The sequence below is a fragment of the Onychostoma macrolepis genome, chromosome 14 (genome assembly GCF_012432095.1).
Source record: "Onychostoma macrolepis isolate SWU-2019 chromosome 14, ASM1243209v1, whole genome shotgun sequence".
NCBI lineage: Eukaryota > Metazoa > Chordata > Actinopteri > Cypriniformes > Cyprinidae > Onychostoma > Onychostoma macrolepis.
In genome coordinates this window covers 15,590,378-15,609,357 of record NC_081168.1, presented here as the reverse complement: position 1 = coordinate 15,609,357, position 18,980 = coordinate 15,590,378, and the positions used below count along the sequence as shown (strand labels likewise).

The 18,980-nt window shown below is 38.2% G+C and overlaps 3 protein-coding genes across 4 annotated transcripts; 1 reads left to right on the top strand and 2 right to left on the bottom strand.

Moving 5' to 3' along the window:
• Positions 1 to 1,444: 1,444 nt before the first annotated feature.
• On the bottom strand, positions 1,445 to 3,620 carry LOC131553442 (phospholipase A and acyltransferase 3-like). Its single transcript, XM_058798120.1, has 5 exons — positions 3,481 to 3,620; positions 3,133 to 3,188; positions 2,597 to 2,705; positions 2,191 to 2,459; positions 1,445 to 1,999 (listed from the first exon to the last, which is right to left on the bottom strand). The coding sequence occupies exons 2-5, from the start codon at positions 3,145 to 3,147 to the stop codon at positions 1,874 to 1,876; spliced, it is 519 nt and encodes a 172-aa protein (XP_058654103.1). The 5' UTR covers positions 3,148 to 3,188; positions 3,481 to 3,620; the 3' UTR covers positions 1,445 to 1,873.
• Positions 3,621 to 5,816: 2,196 nt separating this feature from the next.
• Positions 5,817 to 14,334, bottom strand: LOC131553184 (phospholipase A and acyltransferase 3-like). 2 transcript variants are annotated; one of them, XM_058797632.1, is made up of 5 exons: positions 14,208 to 14,334; positions 13,154 to 13,188; positions 9,169 to 9,277; positions 8,787 to 9,055; positions 5,817 to 8,576 (listed from the first exon to the last, which is right to left on the bottom strand). In XM_058797632.1, the coding sequence occupies exons 3-5, from the start codon at positions 9,209 to 9,211 to the stop codon at positions 8,457 to 8,459; spliced, it is 432 nt and encodes a 143-aa protein (XP_058653615.1). In that variant the 5' UTR covers positions 9,212 to 9,277; positions 13,154 to 13,188; positions 14,208 to 14,334; the 3' UTR covers positions 5,817 to 8,456. The 2 variants fall into 2 exon arrangements, with proteins under 2 accessions (XP_058653615.1, XP_058653617.1); XM_058797634.1 differs by lacking the exon at positions 14,208 to 14,334 and adding an exon at positions 13,476 to 13,551.
• ints5 (integrator complex subunit 5) lies at positions 14,233 to 18,749 on the top strand. Its single transcript, XM_058797627.1, has 2 exons — positions 14,233 to 14,373; positions 15,336 to 18,749. Exons 1-2 carry the CDS (start codon positions 14,297 to 14,299, stop codon positions 18,358 to 18,360), a joined length of 3,102 nt encoding a protein of 1,033 aa, XP_058653610.1. The 5' UTR covers positions 14,233 to 14,296; the 3' UTR covers positions 18,361 to 18,749.
• Positions 18,750 to 18,980: the final 231 nt, after the last annotated feature.

The window sequence follows — 18,980 nt, the reverse complement described above, 5'->3', positions numbered from 1 at the left end:
GTAAGTTCATTCAACTCAGAGTATGTTCCTGGTTAAGACTCAAGACATTCTCAACAGAGCGACGAATCGACGAGTCACTATGGAAACGGACGCTAAGAATAAGCGCGCCATACTGCTTCTTTCTTCTTCTTCTGTTCAAAGGTCATGTTGGCCTTATGCTTAGTGCATATCGCCACCTAATTGATGGTTTTGCAATCATTTTAATTTTTTTCCCGTTTAATCTTTAATCCTTGAGAATAAGAATTATATTGTTTGATGCTAATTATATATTAAGTCATATCAGATATGTATTTTTATTATAGAAATACATTATAGAAAATGCCGATCCATGTATGAGATGATAATATAAAATGTAATATATACATATATATATATATAGGCTAATATAATAAATTAAGCATTACCTTGCCATAATAGTGTTTTATAATTTATACAGATAACTGTTATATATGCCAATAAAATATAATAACCATATTAGAGCAATATATAGGCAAACCTTATTTATTACTTATATTAGCGCTTTATCATTAAAATAGCATATATATATATATATATATATATATATATATATATATATAGTAGGCTATATACATAACTGTATTGTAATAATATATAATATTGTGTGCTATCTGTCATGCTCTGATAGCGCTGAAGTGAACTAACCCTGGAACATAACCTGCTCCGGAGCAGGTTATCTTCAGAGAGCAAGTTGCTATGGTTACTTACATACCCTGAAAGTAACTGCCGATTTTGGAACTGAAAGCTGAGGTTATCCGCTCACTTATTCTCAAACATACCCAGGTATGTCACATAACCTGCTTTCTGGAATACACCCCTGGACAGTAAGATTAATTTATTTCAATCTCATTTCCTTATCTTTGGCCAGTGCTATATTTGTAAAGTGGTGGTGGCAAGTCCAACAGCCAAAGATGATGTCACAGATTATAATTGCACAGTATGATAACTGTTATCTTTCGTTAATGTCTACCTTCATTATGTAGTTGACTCTTGTCTTAATGGATGTGAGTGCGGTGTCAATTTAGTTTGATCCCATTCACATTCAAGCGCCTCACCATTATTTTGATTCTTTAGGGATTATTGTTCCCTAAAGAGAATAATCCAAATTATATTTTGTGGTGATCAGCATGCCTTAACCATTAATGAGCAATTCATTTGATCCATTAGAGATATTTAACACAATGTCTCTGATGTTGTTGTTCAATTGCTATGCTTCCCACGGCTTTGCTGTCACAAGACTTTAGTCCAGCAAATGGTAACAAAGGTCCCACTGAGCTGATGTAAGCTCAGCTATGCAGAAACCTTTCGATTGTCTTGTGTAAATGGTAATCTTGCACCATGGAACAACAGAATGAATTTAACAAGTAACATCTTAAGATATGCTGGTGTAGTATAATCACGTTAAGAAATACACAAACACCTAGTATATGATGTCAAATATTTAATGGCACAAAAATAGCAACATGGCCGTTTATTTTCAGATTAATTTGATCAAATATTCAGCTTGCTCTTTTTTATCATATGTTATTAAAGTGCTTGAAGTGTTAATAGGAAACCAGCAGAAAGAGAAATGTGTGATATCAAAATTATTCAAATGAAATCCTTTGTGCAGAGATTTGTCAGTAGCAAAATGCACCACTGTTATCAAACAACAGAACAGATGGGATTTTGTTTGGTTGCTGACAATCTCTTATGTTCTGTTTAGGAATATTTCCATTTGTGCTCATAAAACTAAGCCTGTCTAATCAATACATTAAATGTTTTAGTTATTTCCATTAAATGCAATAAACGTTTTACAGACTTTAAATATCAAAGGTCTTCACAACTGTGCTTTCACTTTTTCATATCCCAGTCTTTACTGGTTCTGGTCCTGTTTCTGTTTGTCTTTCGGGCCAAATATAGCTGTGGCAGCAGCAAGAACTCCAAAGGTTACTGCTGCAAAAAGACCAACTCCAACACCGATCTCCACCGCTTTCCGCACCTATGACAATGGACAGAAAGCATTATATTAATTCACTGTATTTCTATCCTATCACTGTTTCCCAAATCAATATTAAATAGTTTACCAAAAAAAAAACAGCGCCGTAATACTGTGATTTTCACAGTTTTGGAAAAATGACAAAGCACTATTCACTACTTCATGCTATTTTATCTGTGATGTTCAAACTGTACCTGGCGGGACTGTGGTGTTCCGTATCTCAGCTCTGTAACAAAGTGCTCACAGTTCCCTCTAAAGACACAATATGGAAGTTCTTGTCCCAAAAGACTGTGTGCTTCCCATAGAATCTCGCTAACAGGGCGTGGCTCATATTTCTCATCTAGAAGATTGTTGATACAGTATTTATCATTGCCAACTACTTCATAAAGTTCTTCTTTCTTCACTGTGGCTTTATCACATAATACAGACATCATACTGTAGGCCCCAGCTTGAGCATGTTCAGCTGTAGAGAAAGAAAAGGAAAACCAAAGTCTGTAAAGCACTTGACCTTTACATGTCATATGAGATTTGAATGGAATGTTTCGGGTTGAATGCAAGTTAAGCTCAATAGACATAATTTGAGGCATGTGAAATACTCACAGGGAGGGGCCAGGTGAATCACATAACCTTCACCAACATACATAGCCCAGTGCTGATATGAGCCTCGGAAGATTTCAATAAGGTCTCCAGGCTCCGGCTTTTGATCATGCTAGGGCACAATATCAGATGTCATATTTTCTTAAAGATTTATTTAGATTGACAATAATATATCATACTGTTTGACTCAAATAACAGATGCTATTGCACTTGTGAATAGAAAAGAAAAAGAAAGCGAAAGTGTGCTTGCTAGAGGTTTTGTTACTTTGCCTAAACGTAAATGTGCAAATATGCTCTTGACATCTAGCTCTTTCTGTTAGCTATGAAAACAAAATCCTGTCTTATACACTATTAAACACTCTCTGTAGCTTGTAATAAAATTCCTCCATAGCAGGCCTTGAGCAATAAGCATACATAATTACCTAACTGTGCAACAGTATCAAACACAGCGATTTCATCAATAACAACAACACTAAAACGATCTATTCGCCATTTACTGTTACATTTCAGTTCGTTTCAGATTATTAAAATGCATTTACCTTTGTCGGTGCCATGGCAACCTCAAAACACCGTTCCTCTTGTTTTTACTCTTATCCTACGAGAGACACATAAACGACATTGTGATCAGGACACAAATTAATCTTTACCGTCACATTATGCATGTCATTTATTTAACTACACAATTACTTTTACATGGCAACAAATATGCGGCATATTCTGAAGATTACATTAATCATATGTCTATGTAAGTGAATATAATAGGTTGTCGCATCGAGGGAAAAACATCAGGAAGAGTCGACAAGTAGACGTCATGCAAAACAAACAAGTACTTATCGTAAGCGAGATAAGTAAGTAACCCTGAGGTATAACGAAAGAATCATACTTACAAATAACGATGTTTGTCTCGGTGAGCTACAGTCCGTGTATGTTATTAGTGCCTGAAGCAAAAATAACATCATAGACCAAACCAGCTGATGCGACTGTTGATGTCGACCAATCAGCGTGCAGTTATTCGGCGCCGTTAGAGATCATTGGTGAACGCCCTTAAAGCGATCTTGCTGTTCTAATTCATATAAACAATTTCACTTTTGTTTTATCAGTGCCATCAGGAAAAATTCCTTTGTGCTTTTCAGGAGACTTATAAGAGTCGGAGTACATTTAGGTGTACACTTTTCCATTGTTGGACAAACAGTTACAGCAGGCCAGTGTCACTGACTTTATAAACTTTAACTTAGGATTTAGAAATATGCAGTGGGTAATTTTGGGACTCACTCCATTTATTTTATGCAGTGTTGTCAAGGACGATGCTGAGCACCGATATTATGATAATAATAACTCTCCTACACTTCAGAGGGCGGTAAGTGTATTGTAAAGTTCCCAGTAGCTATGTGTAGGTGTCTATGTAGTGAGGTGTCTCACTTCACATTTCTACATTTGCAGTATTTATTCTGTATGTAAATACAATATTATGCATGGAATATATAGGCCTACACACAAACGATGTGGTGAGCAATCATACAGGTTACCAACAGCTATGAAACTGCTTCAGTTTAAAGTCCTGAGGGAAGTCCTGTTTGTTATCTGTCTTGTTAAACTGTTTTCTGTAAAAAGGAACTCGTGGTGCTCTTTTTATTGTCATTATGGTGGTTTGTTCATTCTGATTCTCGGCTTATGTATTTATAGGCATGATACAGTCTGCAGATGTAGACCACAAGTTCAGTCCAAATTAATAAAGGTTTAAAAATAATTTGGTCAAGTTTTGATTGTATTAGACAAGTTATAAAAGTTTTTGAAAGGTCATTAGAAATGTATTATTTCAAAAATAAAAATAAAAAAATCTGCAGACTACAGACTCATTGCTCTGTTGTTGTTGAGTTACCAAATGCACCAGCAAATATTACTGACTGAAATAATCAAAGGCCTCCACAATTGTACTTTTAGTTCTTCGTTTCCCACTGTTCACTGCTTCTCGTCTTTGAACCGAAAATGGCTACAGCAGCACCAAGAACTGCAACGCCAACCACTATTAAGACCAACTGCTGTTTCCACATTTCGCACCCATGTGAATAAACATAAAGTATCTATATATTAACTGACTGTGTGTAAAGGTGATGATTTTGTGACCTTAATCCTAATAATAAATTAATGTAAAATATTTCACCATAATACAGCCCTGTAATGCTGTGATTTTAAAATTTAAGACATTTATGAGTACATTATAATTTATTAACATTCAGTTACAGTACTTGAGTGAATTGTCTCAATATGCCAAACAGCTTTAGCTGCATGGTGGGACTGTAGTTTTCTGTCTATATAACAAAGTGCTCACAGTTCCTTGTAAGCTTATATTTTTCATCCATGAGGTGGATTACATGGCAATCAATCATTGCCAACTACTTCATAAAGTTCTTCTTTCTTCATTGTGGCTTTTTTCGTGTATTACTGACATCATACTGTTGGCCCTAGCTTGAGCATGTTCAGCTGTAGAGAATGAGTCACTTAAAAACCAATACATTTGATGTGGTCTGAAAAAGAAAGAAGAGCATATGACATTTGAACAACACCAGGGTGAGTAAATTATGACTTAATTGTCATTTTAGGTTAACTATCAGTAGACATCATTTGAGGCATATAAATAACTCACAAGGTTGTGCCAGGTGTATTACATAACCTTCACCACCATAAATAGTCCAGTGTTGATAACAGCCTGTGAAGATTTCATTGAGGTCTTCTCCTACATATTACACAATACCAGGCCAATATTTTGTAACATTTTTAAAGAGCCATATTAAAATTAACTGTGGTCTGATTACAAGTATTTTAAAATGTAATATATCCCTCCGTCCCCCCCCCCAGTTCTTCATTCGGCAAGCTAGCCTGTGTGTGGATACTTATACATCACGTGCCCCACTCTCCCCCTACTAAGAACGGATAAAAGAAAGAGAAAGTGAAAGTATGCTTACTTGTGGTTTTGTAACACACTAAGACATGCCCTTCTTGTAAAGAGGTATCTAGCTCTTTCTGTTGGCTTAGAAAACACAATTTTGTCTTATACAGCAATAAATGGCTTATTAAATCACTGCACTTAAAATAACAAAGTAGAAATCTTATTGTGGTTATTTGGTGGTATGCTGCTACAAATGTTTAGTCAAATTTTGTTCATGCATCAACATAAAACAGACTAAAAGAACGATCAATCAATAATAATTTTATTCTGGTGCTCACAAACAACTTTTCACAAAATAAAGAAAAATACATAGTTACCGAAAAAGGTGTAGGCCGAAGCCTTGCTTATTATGCCTACCCTTTATACATAGTTAACTGAATGGGCGACACTTTTCACTAAGTTAAATAATACAAAATAAACAATATTACAAAAACATTTCCCAAAATGTTCATACATAATTCAAAACAAACATAACAAAAATAGAGTTATATAATTATTTATCACCTTATCTTTATACATTTTCTTAAATTTGCAAAGTGAATTACATACCGTACTTTTAAATCCTTATCACATTTATTCCATAAATTTACCCCTTTGACAGACAAACACCTACTTTTTACATTAATTCTTGCCCTTACTTTTGTGCCAATTGCACGCTCCCTCAAAACTTGCGATATCTGTGGCTTTGTGCTGTGTGATAAAACTGCACATTTTAGAGTGGCCTTTTATTGTGGCCAGCCTAAGGCACACCTGTGCAATAATCATGCTGTCTAATCAGCATCTTTATATGCCACACCTGTGAGGTGGATGGAGTATCTCAGCAAAGGAGAAGTGCTCACTAACACAGATTTAGACAGATTTGTGAGCAATATTTCAGAGAAATAGGCCTTTTGTGTACATAGAAAAAGTCTTAGATCTTTGAGTTCAGCTCATGAAAAATGGGGGCAAAAATAAAAGTGTTGCGTTTATAATTTTGTTCAGTGTATGAGCGCACAATACAAAATATGTAAAGTTGTTTCATTCAAAATATGTTTTATTCTTTTTAATATTGCAATGGATTTGGACATCTTTGTTTTTACATGATTTATATGTGATTTACAACATAATTTATGATCAGTTATAACACCCCAAAATTTATTTTGCGTACACTCTTTCTATTTCCTCATTATTAATCATTAATTTCACTTTATTGTTACTTTGTCGATTACTAAATATTATAAACTTTGTTTTACTTAAATTCAGTGAAAGTCTGTTATCATCAAATCATTTTTTGAAAACCATCAGTTTGATTTCCACTGTATTCAGAAGCTGTTCCAAATTTTTTCCGGAACAATATAAATTTGTATCATCAGTGAACAAAACCATTTTTAATACTTTAGACACTTTACAAATATAATTTATATACAGTACAAACAACTTGCGGAACACCACAAGTAACTTTCATAAAATCTGATTTAACATTATGTATTTGTACAAATTGATATCATCGAGGTAACTTTTTATCCAAGCGAAAGCTTTTCCTCTTATACCATGTCTCTCCAGTTTCATCATTAATAATCCATAATCAATAGTGTCAAAAGCTTTTTTTAAATCTAGGAACACCCCCACAGTATATTCATTATTATCCATTGAAGAAGAAAGCTCTTCTACCAGTTCCATCACAGCCATTGAGGTTGACCTGTTTGTTCTAAAACCATACTGATGATCACTCAATAATTTGTGTTTATCTATAAAATGATCAAGTCTGCGATAATTACAAGCCTGTAGACTTTGGGTTAAAGTATCATCCTATGTTAAGTGTGAACAGTCAACATGGGCTTGGTCAATAGGGGGCCAGTGGGGTGGGCATTTTTTCAAGTCCACTGGACACCTGGACTGAAGCAACATAAAATTCCTCATATTTTTATCTTTAACCATATGCCCTGTCCAAAATACCCACACTTGACCTCTTTACAACTTTTACAACGTATTTCCTGTATTTTGTTCAAGTGAGCATGAAGACCACATGTAGAACTTTTTATTACCTGTTGCTGGGACACACTTATAATGTTGTAAAAATGCAAGAGTTTACAGAGCTTTATTTTATTTTCAATACTTTCCATTGTGAAATAAACTTCTAAATGTCTGTTCAGTAGTCCCTATTACAGATGAGATGACACAATTTAATTTGTGGTGCTTCTGAGTGATAAAAAGCCATTGCAAATGTTGTACAAAATAAAAAACACTTTGTTTTACTACCAAATTATATATCAAATTATTATTAATATTTAACTTACATTGGAAAGGTTTCCATGACCTCTCACAATTTATTTCCAGAACATGATGCATGAGGGGATACACTAAGCCTCGAATACCCCTCTGGAATTAGTGTGCGTTAAGGACACTGCACTTTGGTGTGTTTAAGACCTGGGACAGTCTTGCACACTTACTTCCTGCCACGTGCACGCGCTCTCAAGTGGCCAAGACCACAAGTGTGGGTAATTGGACAGAGCAATAGCCATTTTCAGCTTCAGATTAGGGGGATTGAAATACGTGAAGGATACACCTGATGCAAAACACACTACTATAGATCCTTCAAATTAAGATGTTCTTCGAAGGAGCTTGATGACAGTCTAGATATGCAGCCTTAGGATGCGTCCTTCCAGTGCTGGTTCATGATGCCACTATATTCAGCTTTCTATATTTTGCTTATAATACAGAGTTATAAATACTCATTGCTTTATTGTTGAGTTACCTTACACCACAATAGATTTTACATTCTATAATCTCTCCATTTGTACTCATAAAACTATAAGGCTGACAATTTTTACATTTAAATGAAATGGTTTGTTTTAATGATTTAAAGTTAATAAAGAGCACCAAACAATTTACTGGCTTTAAATAATCCAGTACTTTTAGTTCTTTATTTTTCACTGTTCATTGTGTCTGCTTCTCTTTGTCTTTTGAACCAAAAAATTTTGAAATAGCATAAACAACGAATCCAAAGCCAATCCCTGCACCAGCAGTTGCAGCCAAAGTCTTTACTGCGTCTCGTACCTATTAGAATAAACAGAAATTATCTATATTAATTCACTGTGTGAAAAATTGTTGCTTTTGCGACATTAGTCTATAATAAATCAATATAAAATATCTGACCATAAAACATACAAATCCAATGATTTGCAAATTTGAGACATTTAGGAGTAATTCAGTTACAGTACTTGTGTGAATAATCTCAATATTCCAGGTCATGCCAAACAGCTGTACCTGTCGAGACTGTGGTTTTCCGTATCTCAGCTCTGTAACAAAGTGCTCACAGTTCCCTGTAAGCACACTATATGGAAGTTCTTTTCCCAAAAATCTATGTGCATCCTGTAGAATCTCTCGAACAGGATGTGGCTCATATTCCTCATCTAGAAGGTTGTTGATACGATAATCATTATTGCCAACTACTTCATAAAGTTCTTCTTTCTTCACTGTGGCTTTATCATGTAGTACTGACATCATACTGTAGGCCCCAGCTTGAGCATGTTCAGCTGTAGAGAAAGAAAAGAAAAAGCAAAAGCAATCATGAGACTTGAATGGAATGTTTCGGGTTGAATGCAAGTTAAGCTCAATAGACATAATTTGAGGCATGTGAAATACTCACAGGGAGGGGCCAGGTGAATCACATAACCTTCACCAACATACATAGCCCAGTGCTGATATGAGCCTCGGAAGATTTAAATAAGGTCTCCAGGCTCCGGCTTTTTCTCGTACTATGAGACAATATCAGGCGTAATATTTTAAATGAATAAATAAGAAATACAGAGTCATAATCTGTCAAAAGTGTAGGCTAATATTAGCCTATATTGTTTAACTGAAAGCCTATAACGGGACATAAAACGCTTAACGTGAAAAACGCTTACCCAGATAGCAAAATTTGTCTGGCCCACCTCTGGGCCACAACCTTGCTTCACTTCTGGCCCAGTTCTGGCTGGGTCCCCGGCCCAAAACTGGCACACACACTGAAAACCGACTCAAACAATTTCCTCTGGCCCAGATGTGGCCCACAACCTGTAAAATGACTCTTATTTATTGACGTGGCCCAGATCTGGCCCGCATACTGTAGAGTGACTTCTATTATTTTATGTGGCCCAGGTCTGGCCCAGACACTTTAAGCCAGATCTGGCTGAGATTCGGTTGGTCCCCGGGCCGAATGTGGCCCAGAAACTGCTAAATGTAATTCAGCAGTGAAACACAAATACAACCATTTAAAAACATTAAAAAGGCTTTAATTATAAAATTACCAAATACTTTAAATATACATGAACAAATGCACTACAGTATAAACATTCACACTTTTTAAACCACAAAGTAACAAGTAAATTATATTTACTGCATATATATATATATATATATATATATAAAAATGAAGAGTTCATTTGCAGAAACAGATAACTTCGTTTTAACAATTTTAAAAATCATGTTTTTCATTGTGCATTCCAATTAATCTCAATCAAACTGCATTCAGGTTATTTTGATTAGGTAAAGAATAACTAATAAATACTAGCTAACTAACAATAAAACAAAAACATGATAACAAAAACAAAATTTTATCCGTTATCCGTTTTGCAAATAAACTTCATATATAAAACATTGTGTGTCATAATTCAGTTCAGTTCTTATCAAATGGTGTCAGTGCAGTCAAGTCAATAATATTGCTGAATATTAGGTGTCTTCAACCAAGCAAGACAAAAGGCAACAGTGACAAGGAACCCAAACCCAAACAAGACCCGGCTCAGTCAGGAAACAGTCTCGTCTGGCCAAACGAATGAACGTGGTGTGATTATTCCAGGCTGCATCACAAGTCAGATTGTGGATTGATATCATTCAGAATATTTCGTCCAACTTCTTCTGCATGAGGAAACATCACGCCAGCAGGTGAAGCTGGTAAAAGGGTCTGTGCAGAGGGCTTGTCTGGTTCTCGTAGTCTTTGCTGAGGATCTGTGCTGGGGCCATCAGTGAGGTCTTCACAGGGATCTGTCATCTAGCTGACATGGTCTCCGCTGACAGTCAGGGATGTGTTGTGGTCGTTCCTGGTGCAGGTCCACCGTCTGGTCTGGATACCGACTGGATCAGCTGATTATTGTAACCTAGGGATAAGGGTGAGACAGTATATAAGCAACTAATATAAGCAATGATGTCATTCTTCTTACAAATTAACATGTACATTAGATATTATAGGAAGTGTTGCTGCTTACCCTAATTGGTGCAGCATAAAAATCCTTTAAGAGATTTGAATTATAGAAATGTGATAGTGTGTCATGTGTATGGAAGGTTAAAGAGATGGTCTTTTAAACTCACAGAGTGTGTCTGCCTCCTGAAGTCCTCACTTTTGATCAGCTGGAAGCCACCTCTTCATAGTCCCCTTGACCTCCATTTCAGCAGCATTAGCTTGAAAGTTTTTTCCAAATTGCAGCCTTGAAATATGTACAAATATATATTGTAAGGTAATTATTTAATCTTAAGCATTACAGCTTTTACAATCATTAGGACCAGAGCCAGAATTCGCACCTTATATGTTTGATGAATGTTCATGCAGCAGCTCAGAATTTCTGTAAAAATAAAATAAATAAATGTCAGATTACATATATATAGTGTTCAGATTAAACTTTTAAATTTGTTTGCTCATAATAATCCCCACCACAGTAAAATAAGTATGATTTTAATCACATCACACGGCATATCTATGCTTCAAAAGTTTTCATTCACTCTAAAACTGAACCTGCTGAAGTGCAGCAGACAGATTAGGCCTCCATTCAAGAACAAAAGATGATGCACTTACATTTTACGGCTTTCTCTTACGTATCTATAGTGTTTTCTCTGTCAGAGCTGCCCACACGGCAGTGTTACCACAAAATAAATATTATTATTAAATTCAGATTGCACATATTGAATTATCTTAGCAGGTGTAATGCTACTATAGCGTGCTCAGTTTGACTTACAAACAAATGACTCATTTGAATGGTTCAGTGAATCGAATCAGACAGAGTCACTCGTATAGATGTTTATGGCTCCAGCAGCGCGGTCCGACTCCTTTGATTCAATAGCAATCACTCGTTGAAAAAGATGAATCGAATGAATTCTAGCAAACAAAATAGAATTTAACTCATTAAAATTTAATTACCTTACATTATCGTGCACTGGATACAGCTCATCGGTTTTCATATTAAAAATTACATATTGTTTTCCTAAAGAGACCGCGCCTGACAGTTAGGCCTAACGTTACTCATCAACACTCAATATATCCGGACCGAATGATTTTTCTGACGCTATTATCATCGCAAACCTAACAGAAACCATCTAAAAACTATACTCCTCCTGGCATTTAAACATCAAACAACACTAGATTGATCATTAAATAACTTAATTTACCTTTTTGCAGCTGAAGTATTCCTCTTGAGACCTGTGCCCGCCGAAATCTCCTCAGGATTAACCGCCAAATCTCTCTCTCAGGCGGATCTTCATTCTAGCAGCGGCCGCCGGAGACAAAACCAGCTCGGGCCGAAGGTAGAGACACACAACTACACCGAGTGTGGACCTGCCGCACGATACAACAGCTTTCAGCCGAGATCGCCCAGAGATGTCAGCCAGAAGTGTTTTGTAGAGTCGGCGCTCTGGCCCATTATCTTCTCACCGACGTCGTGACTGAGCCGACAGTGCCGCATTTCAGCCAGAATCGCCCTTGTCAAACCTCACTTGTAATAAACACTAACTACTGTCAAAAGAACGAGCCCTTATCCCACAGATAAAGTGAATAAATTCACGTTAAGCGCTTTCTCCCCATAGAAGTCCATTGAGAACGGGTTGACGTACCTTAACAACGACCGGGGGAAACCAAATTTCTGTCAAATTTTACTTATAATAAACACTTTCTGCTGTCAAAAGAACGAGCTCTTATTCAGCGTCTAAATGGAATAATTTAATGTTAAGCGTTCTCCACCATAGAAGTCCATTATAAGGAAACAGCTTGATATTATTCACTTTATACGATGAATAAGAGTTCTTTTTTGACAGCAGAAAGTGTTTATTATAAGTAAAATTTGCCAGAAATGTGGTTTTCCCCGGTCATTGTTAAGGTACGTTAAACAGTTTCCTTATAATGGACTTCTATGGGGAGAAAACGCTTAACGTGAAATTATTAACTTTATCTGTGGAATAAGGGCTCGTTCTTATGACAGTAGTTAGTGTTTATTACAAGTAAGGTTTGACAGAAATTTGGGTTTCCCTGGTCGATGTTTAGGTACGTTAAACCACGTTAAGCGTTTTTCACGTTAAGCACGTTAAGCGTTTTAGAATGTCCCCCTATAACGCAATACCATTGAAGGCTGTAAAAATCCCTCTTTTACCGTAATAAAACTGCTTTGCGACAGACCTCGAGCAATAAACGTACAGTGCAATAGTACCAATCAGTCAGTTTAGCCTATCAACAGCACAAGAACTCTTTGTAACATGAGCTTTCCCTTACGAAAATTAACCATGGTTTTATTGTAGTAAAAGTGAAGTAGCCTAATCGTTTTTTTTTTTTTTTTTTTGTAGTAAAACCATGGTTAATTTTCTTCCCGTTTGTTTGAGGTAATTAAAATATTTACCTTAGCCATGGCGACCTCAAACTTTCACTTTAATCCTGTTAGAAACACAAAACAAAGCATTTTTGTAGGACAATTTAAATCTCTACGTCAAAGGAACACATTTTCTAAATTACATAGGCTAAATCATATTTTATGTAGCCTACATTAATGTAAAGGCTATCGTAAATATTCATTTTTGAAACATCGGAAATAGCAAATCGAAACTTCGGTCTTCCTAAAACAAACTAACAAAGTTTGCGCTCTACGATCCATGCTTTGAACAAAGTATTCACAAATTACGAAACTTACACTGTAGTTTTTAACTAATTAAGGTATTACTTACAAGTACGTAGCCTATGTGAAAGTGATGCTATGTTTCTGAAGGGAAATCATAAATAGTGCTACTCGACCAATCAGATACATTCAGTGCGGAGAGAGACGCCCTTAAAAGTGGTGTTGGTGTTCTTTTGAAACGATTTAAAATATATGTACACTTTTATTGACGTTCTATTTATATTATTTTCATCCAGAAGACTGCTTTTTGTACATTCAGGACAACCAGAGTGGACTTATGTGGCAACTTTTCCCATTCTGGACAAGCAGTTCTTATAAAAAGTTCACGCACGTGCTGGGAGCTGTGTCAGCGGGCCCTTCAATGTTATTGGCCTCATAAATAAGCAAATAAGAACTTCAACTTTTGAATTTAGAAATATCAGTGTGTGTGATCTAAAATTAACCAAGCATACAATATGAACAGCGCACGTGGAATAAATTAACCCGAGATTACATTTCCCAGAGTTTATTCCTGCGTTAACAATTTTAACTGTGAAAAGCACAAACGGGAGAAATAGTTTTCTTTCATCATAACATCGTCAAACACTCAGCCCATTTTGCACGGTTTTTTCCAAGGAAGATGTTGAGAGTGCGCTGACAATTTCTCCTAAACTACAGAGGGCGATAAGTGGAGCAAACTCGTAATTTTCCCTCTGACGAAGGAACACATGAGCGCTTCCGCTGTCTAGTGCACCGTTCGATTAAACGGTGTTGAAATTGGCAAAAGTTGCAAATACTGTACCTTTTCCCCTCACATTTTACCATTGTAGTAGTTGTTTTTTATGTAGATAAAATATTGTGCATGGAGTATTTGGCATAAGCACATAAACGATGTCTGCGATGTTCGAGGGGAATGCCTTGTCAGCCATGCAGACGTCTCACTGCCACACTCCTCTAAACAATTACAGGTGAGCAGTATTAGAATAACCATATATGTTACCAATAACTTCTAAAACATTGTATAAGTTTATTGAAGGAATTCCAGTTTGCATTAAACTGCGTTATTTGTATGAATGAATAAAATATTGTTCTCTATTTACTGCCATGAACGAAGGTGGTTTATTTAGTATGATTTATAAGAATGATACAGAGAGCAGGTGTTTGCCTAGTTTAGTCCAGGATGTTAGTAAAGGTATAAAAAAAATACACTACTGGAAGCAATCCCCATTGTAACCCATTGTATGTTCATTTTTGCATACAATATCATGAGTTGCCTTCTCTGTCAATGCATTTCTGTGTTATTTCAGGTTCAGTCAAATTTCCTCGTATAGTAAACGGCTTTACATTGCCAAAGCATTAATAGAAATGCAGGTTTTTTTAATATTTATAAATAAACCTTTTTACAGGTATTTCCCAGAATACAGTGTATGAACCACATTGACATTTTGTGACAGCATTCCTAAATTGTGGCATGGTGTCACACTGTATATGGGTTAGTTGGAATGGAAGCTAATATTAAATAGCCTATTAAAGATTTTTTCAGCAAAACTTAAAATTAATATGAGACAGTTATTTAATCAGCACAGTTCTAAAAGTTGTCAAGCCAATATTTTGGCTACAATTTATTAAAATGTTTCTTTCATAAATTATATGCACTTATAACATAAAAACTTGACTGTATAACTGTAACATATTTGTGACAGCTTATTTTGAAGTTATAAATAATCCACGTTGTTTCTCAATTAATGCACAGTCATAAAATTGCATGTTTTTAAAGTAGTACTAAATGAAGGATAGCATGTTATTCTGCTGTGACTGCTAGACATGTTATTTCTGAATATACTCAATATAGAAAAATCTTGTTTTATAGCAAAATGTATGCTACATTTCATTTCTATGCATTCCAACTGTCCTTTTTCTTTTTCATCAGTCCTCAAGAGCTGGCTTTAGAAATCAAGGCTTTCATCAGTGGCGTTGACCAGACGCAGGGACGTAAACTCAGCATTCGGGATCATGCCCGTTGCGCAGTGCGCCTCCTTCGAACTGTCCCAGCCTGCCGTGGAGCCGTCTTGGAGCACTTAAGGGGAGTGTATGATGAATATGTTGCAGCCTTTCTGCAAGACCTGGAGGCAGAGGGTGAAAATGGTGGTAACAGTACAAGTGGAGGAGGCAGCACCAGTGTATCCAATTTGGAGGATGTTATTAAAGAAGTCCATGCAGTCCTCTCTGAATTTATCAAGCTTAGTCCTAAAGCTTGGGCTCCTCTTGTGTCCACATGGGCCGTTGACCTTCTTGGTCAGCTTAGCAGCAAGCATGCAGGACGAAGAGCGGCTCCTCATTCGTCCAGCCTAAATGAGCTGCTGCAGCTTTGGATGTCGTGTGCAGCCACTCGCTCACTTATGGAGTGCTACTCTCAGTGTCTAGCGGCCATGTTGGCCTGGTGCCCCGATGCCTGTGTGGATGCCTTGCTGGACACCTCTGTCCAGCACTCACCTCATTTTGACTGGGTCGTCGCCCACATTGGTTCAGCTTTTCCTGGCACCATCATCAGCAGGGTGCTGGCTTGTGGCCTCAAAGACTTTTATGCGCACGGATATTCCTCTGCCGAGAAGATCAACCAACAGCAGCCAATAGACAAGAGCAGCAGAGTCCCCAAAATAGGCTCAGTGGTTGGTATCCTTGGGCACTTGGCCTCCAGACATTCTGATAGCATCAAGAAAGAGCTTCTCAGGATGTTTCAGGATAGTCTGTCTCCACCCCCTCAAAATGTACCTCCGCATTCATCCGGGGCAGGCGGGTGGGAGAACTCCCCTCATCTCCGTAGGGCCACTGTACCTTTTTTGCTTCAACTGGCTGCTCTTTCCCCCACTCTCCTGGGTGCCGTTTCTGCAGAACTGGTGGAGTTCCTCAGACCGCCTGTGCTAATTCAACTCCAGGCTCAGTTTCAGGCCTTGCCCCGGGAGGAGCTCGAGAATATGTTGGGTCTAGCGGTGCATCTCATAAGCCAAAGCCCTTCAGGTGGAGCAAGGGTGCTGAAGTTCCTTGCAGACACTGCCACACCATCTTCAGTGATCATATCAGGCCCTACACCCTCTCCCCATGATAGTATTCGAGAGGCCTGTGACCGCTTACTGCAAATGCTTCTGCTACATCTTCACAAGCTTGTGCACAACAGACCAGAGGGTGATGAACCCTTCCCACAGTCCTCTGCTGCCCCAGCAATGCCGCAAGTGATCCCATTTCTAGAGGAGCTCCAGGGACACATAGGTGATCTGTGCGCTGAAACCCTCCGGCTTGAGCGGAAGAGGCACCTCTGGTTGCATCAGCTCCTGTGTCTGCTATCCGTGTATGGTGGCCCGAGCGTGGCCACTGAAGCTTTGTGTCAGCTCTTCACCCAAGCCCGTAACCCAGAGGAGCTTGCTCTGGCCTCGCAATTGTACACCCCACTTTCCACTTCACTTTCCGGGTTGCTTCCATCAACAATAGCCCGCTGTGTTGCCCAGATCCACACTCAAACCCTTGACAACAAACAGTTGACTCAGCTCCTGAACAACCTGGCTACTGCGGTACAGAGTCAAGATGAGGATCGGAAAAATGGAGGGGCTGCAACGGGGAGTTCAGCTCAGTCATCGATGGCCGCGCAAGTTAGAGTTGCCATCTCCAACCACCTTCAGGATTTCTGCCCTTTGCTGCTTCATGGCGACACCATGGTTTCCAAGGCGGCTGTCCGTCTGCTTTCGTGTAGCCAGCTTCCCAGAGCTTGCTCTCCAGCTCATCTGTTGCTGATATGTAGAGCGGCGGTGTCACACTTCTTTGTGTGTTTACGACAGCAAGGGGAAAGCCTTAGGGTAGGGGAAGAGGAAGTGGGCTACTCCATGCGACTGTTGTCACGTCTTGCAGCCTACTCTCCCTTGACACTTAAAGCTGTGCTGCAACAACTGGTGGAGGGAGCCCTGCATAGAGGCAACCGAGATTTAATTGGAGGTCTGCAGGAGAACCCAGGTGATGACACCACACAGTCATCCAGCCTTGTTCCAGACCTAGGCGTCTCCCTCTTGGACAACAACTGCAAATTTGGCACCTCTGTTAACTTCTCAGGTAACGTGTGGTCCGTGTTTCATGCTGGAGTGATCGGAAAGGGTTTGAAACCTCCATACACCCCTTCACAACCTGACCCAGATAGAGTCAATCAGAATATGCAGACCTTGTTTGCGGTCATGGTTCAGTGCTGTAGTTCAGGTGGAGGAAGCCCTACTGGCAATGCAAGGAATGGTTCTGCTGGAGGTACCGCTAATGGCCGCTTCCCTGGAAGTGAACCTCTCATTTCTGATGAACTTCCCCCAATTAATGCTGAGGCTGCAAAGGTAATTGCTGTAACTCTGGTGGAGAATATTTGTCCAGATGTAGCAAATGGAGAACTGTCCTGGCCTCCAGAAGAACATGCGAAAACCACAGTTGAGCGAGATATACACATTCGTCGTTGCTTCGAAGGAAATCCTGTGCTGTTCCATCTTCTCCGTGTAGTTGCAGCTGGACGTCCAGCTCTGTGCTACTGCTCCGTCATTTTAAGGGGTCTGCTTTCCACCTTACTGGCTCACTGGGAAGCATCAAGGGAGCCATTAGTGTTGGACTCCCCCTGGCACCTTCAGACTTCCTGTTTGCTTGTATCATGTATGGGTGAAGGTCAGCTACTACCACCAGTGTTGAGTAACATCCATGAGGTTTTCCCTCACCTCTCACCCTTTGAAGTTAGGCTACTGTTGTTGGGTGTATGGGAGTACATGCGGGGGAACAGCCCAATGCCACAAAAGTTCACCTTCTGTGCTGACCAAGGACTTTTCTTTCGGGACTTTTCACGGGACGGTGATGTTGCACGCTATATTGCACCCATTCACAGTGTTCTGCATAAGAACATCGACCGCCTGGGACACCTTTGTTGGAGGTTTCAAATTTGACAACTGTCAAATTATGAGAAGTGGTGTTCTGAGGTCACCGACTTCTTGCATTCAGATATTTTTCTACATATTGTTAACTTGGGTGTGAAGTTGATATTTCTACATTTTAAGAGTTGTCAATTTCAAGAATAGTAACAGAAAACCAATTTAAAGCCTAATTGTGACAGTGTTAGGAACTGCTTTTCTGTTAATCATCACATCTGTTTTTGTATCTAACATTTATATTGTCAAGCTTTCTGTAGATTTTTTTAAGCACTGAAAACCAGGCAGTTTTAATGCCTACAGCAGAATGTAAGATATTTCAAAAAATTCTGTTTTTGCAATTCTGCACGAAATTGTCTCTGTTTTTGTTGGGTGGGAAACTGTAAAAATAAATATGCATTAAAATGCCTCTTATTCTGTTGTTTATTTTGCAGAAATAGCACAATAGTTCTCAAATTAAAAGGTAAAAGTTACATAAAACTGCATGGGATTAACCAATGGCATACAGATTTTATGCTGTTAGTGTAGGTCATGTCTAATTTTTATCATCAAATCAACATGAAACGAACCACAGCTGTGCTGAATGATCCCTGCCTATCTGTAATATAATGTAGTTTCATCACACAATTATCTCTTGT

Coding starts and splice junctions, on each gene's coding strand:
- LOC131553442 (XM_058798120.1), bottom strand. Junction 2,460..2,596: donor GATTCACCTGGCCCCTCCCT/GTGAGTATTTCA, acceptor CTTTCTCTACAG/CTGAACATGCTCAAGCTGGG. Junction 2,000..2,190: donor GAACACCACAGTCCCGCCAG/GTACAGTTTGAA, acceptor CCATTGTCATAG/GTGCGGAAAGCGGTGGAGAT.
- LOC131553184 (XM_058797632.1), bottom strand. CDS start 9,211: ATGTATGTTGGTGAAGGTTATGTGATTCACCTGGCCCCTCCCT. Junction 9,056..9,168: donor GATTCACCTGGCCCCTCCCT/GTGAGTATTTCA, acceptor CTTTCTCTACAG/CTGAACATGCTCAAGCTGGG. Junction 8,577..8,786: donor GAAAACCACAGTCTCGACAG/GTACAGCTGTTT, acceptor TTATTCTAATAG/GTACGAGACGCAGTAAAGAC.
- ints5 (XM_058797627.1), top strand. CDS start 14,297: ATGTCTGCGATGTTCGAGGGGAATGCCTTGTCAGCCATGCAGACGTCT. Junction 14,374..15,335: donor ACTCCTCTAAACAATTACAG/GTGAGCAGTATT, acceptor CTTTTTCATCAG/TCCTCAAGAGCTGGCTTTAG.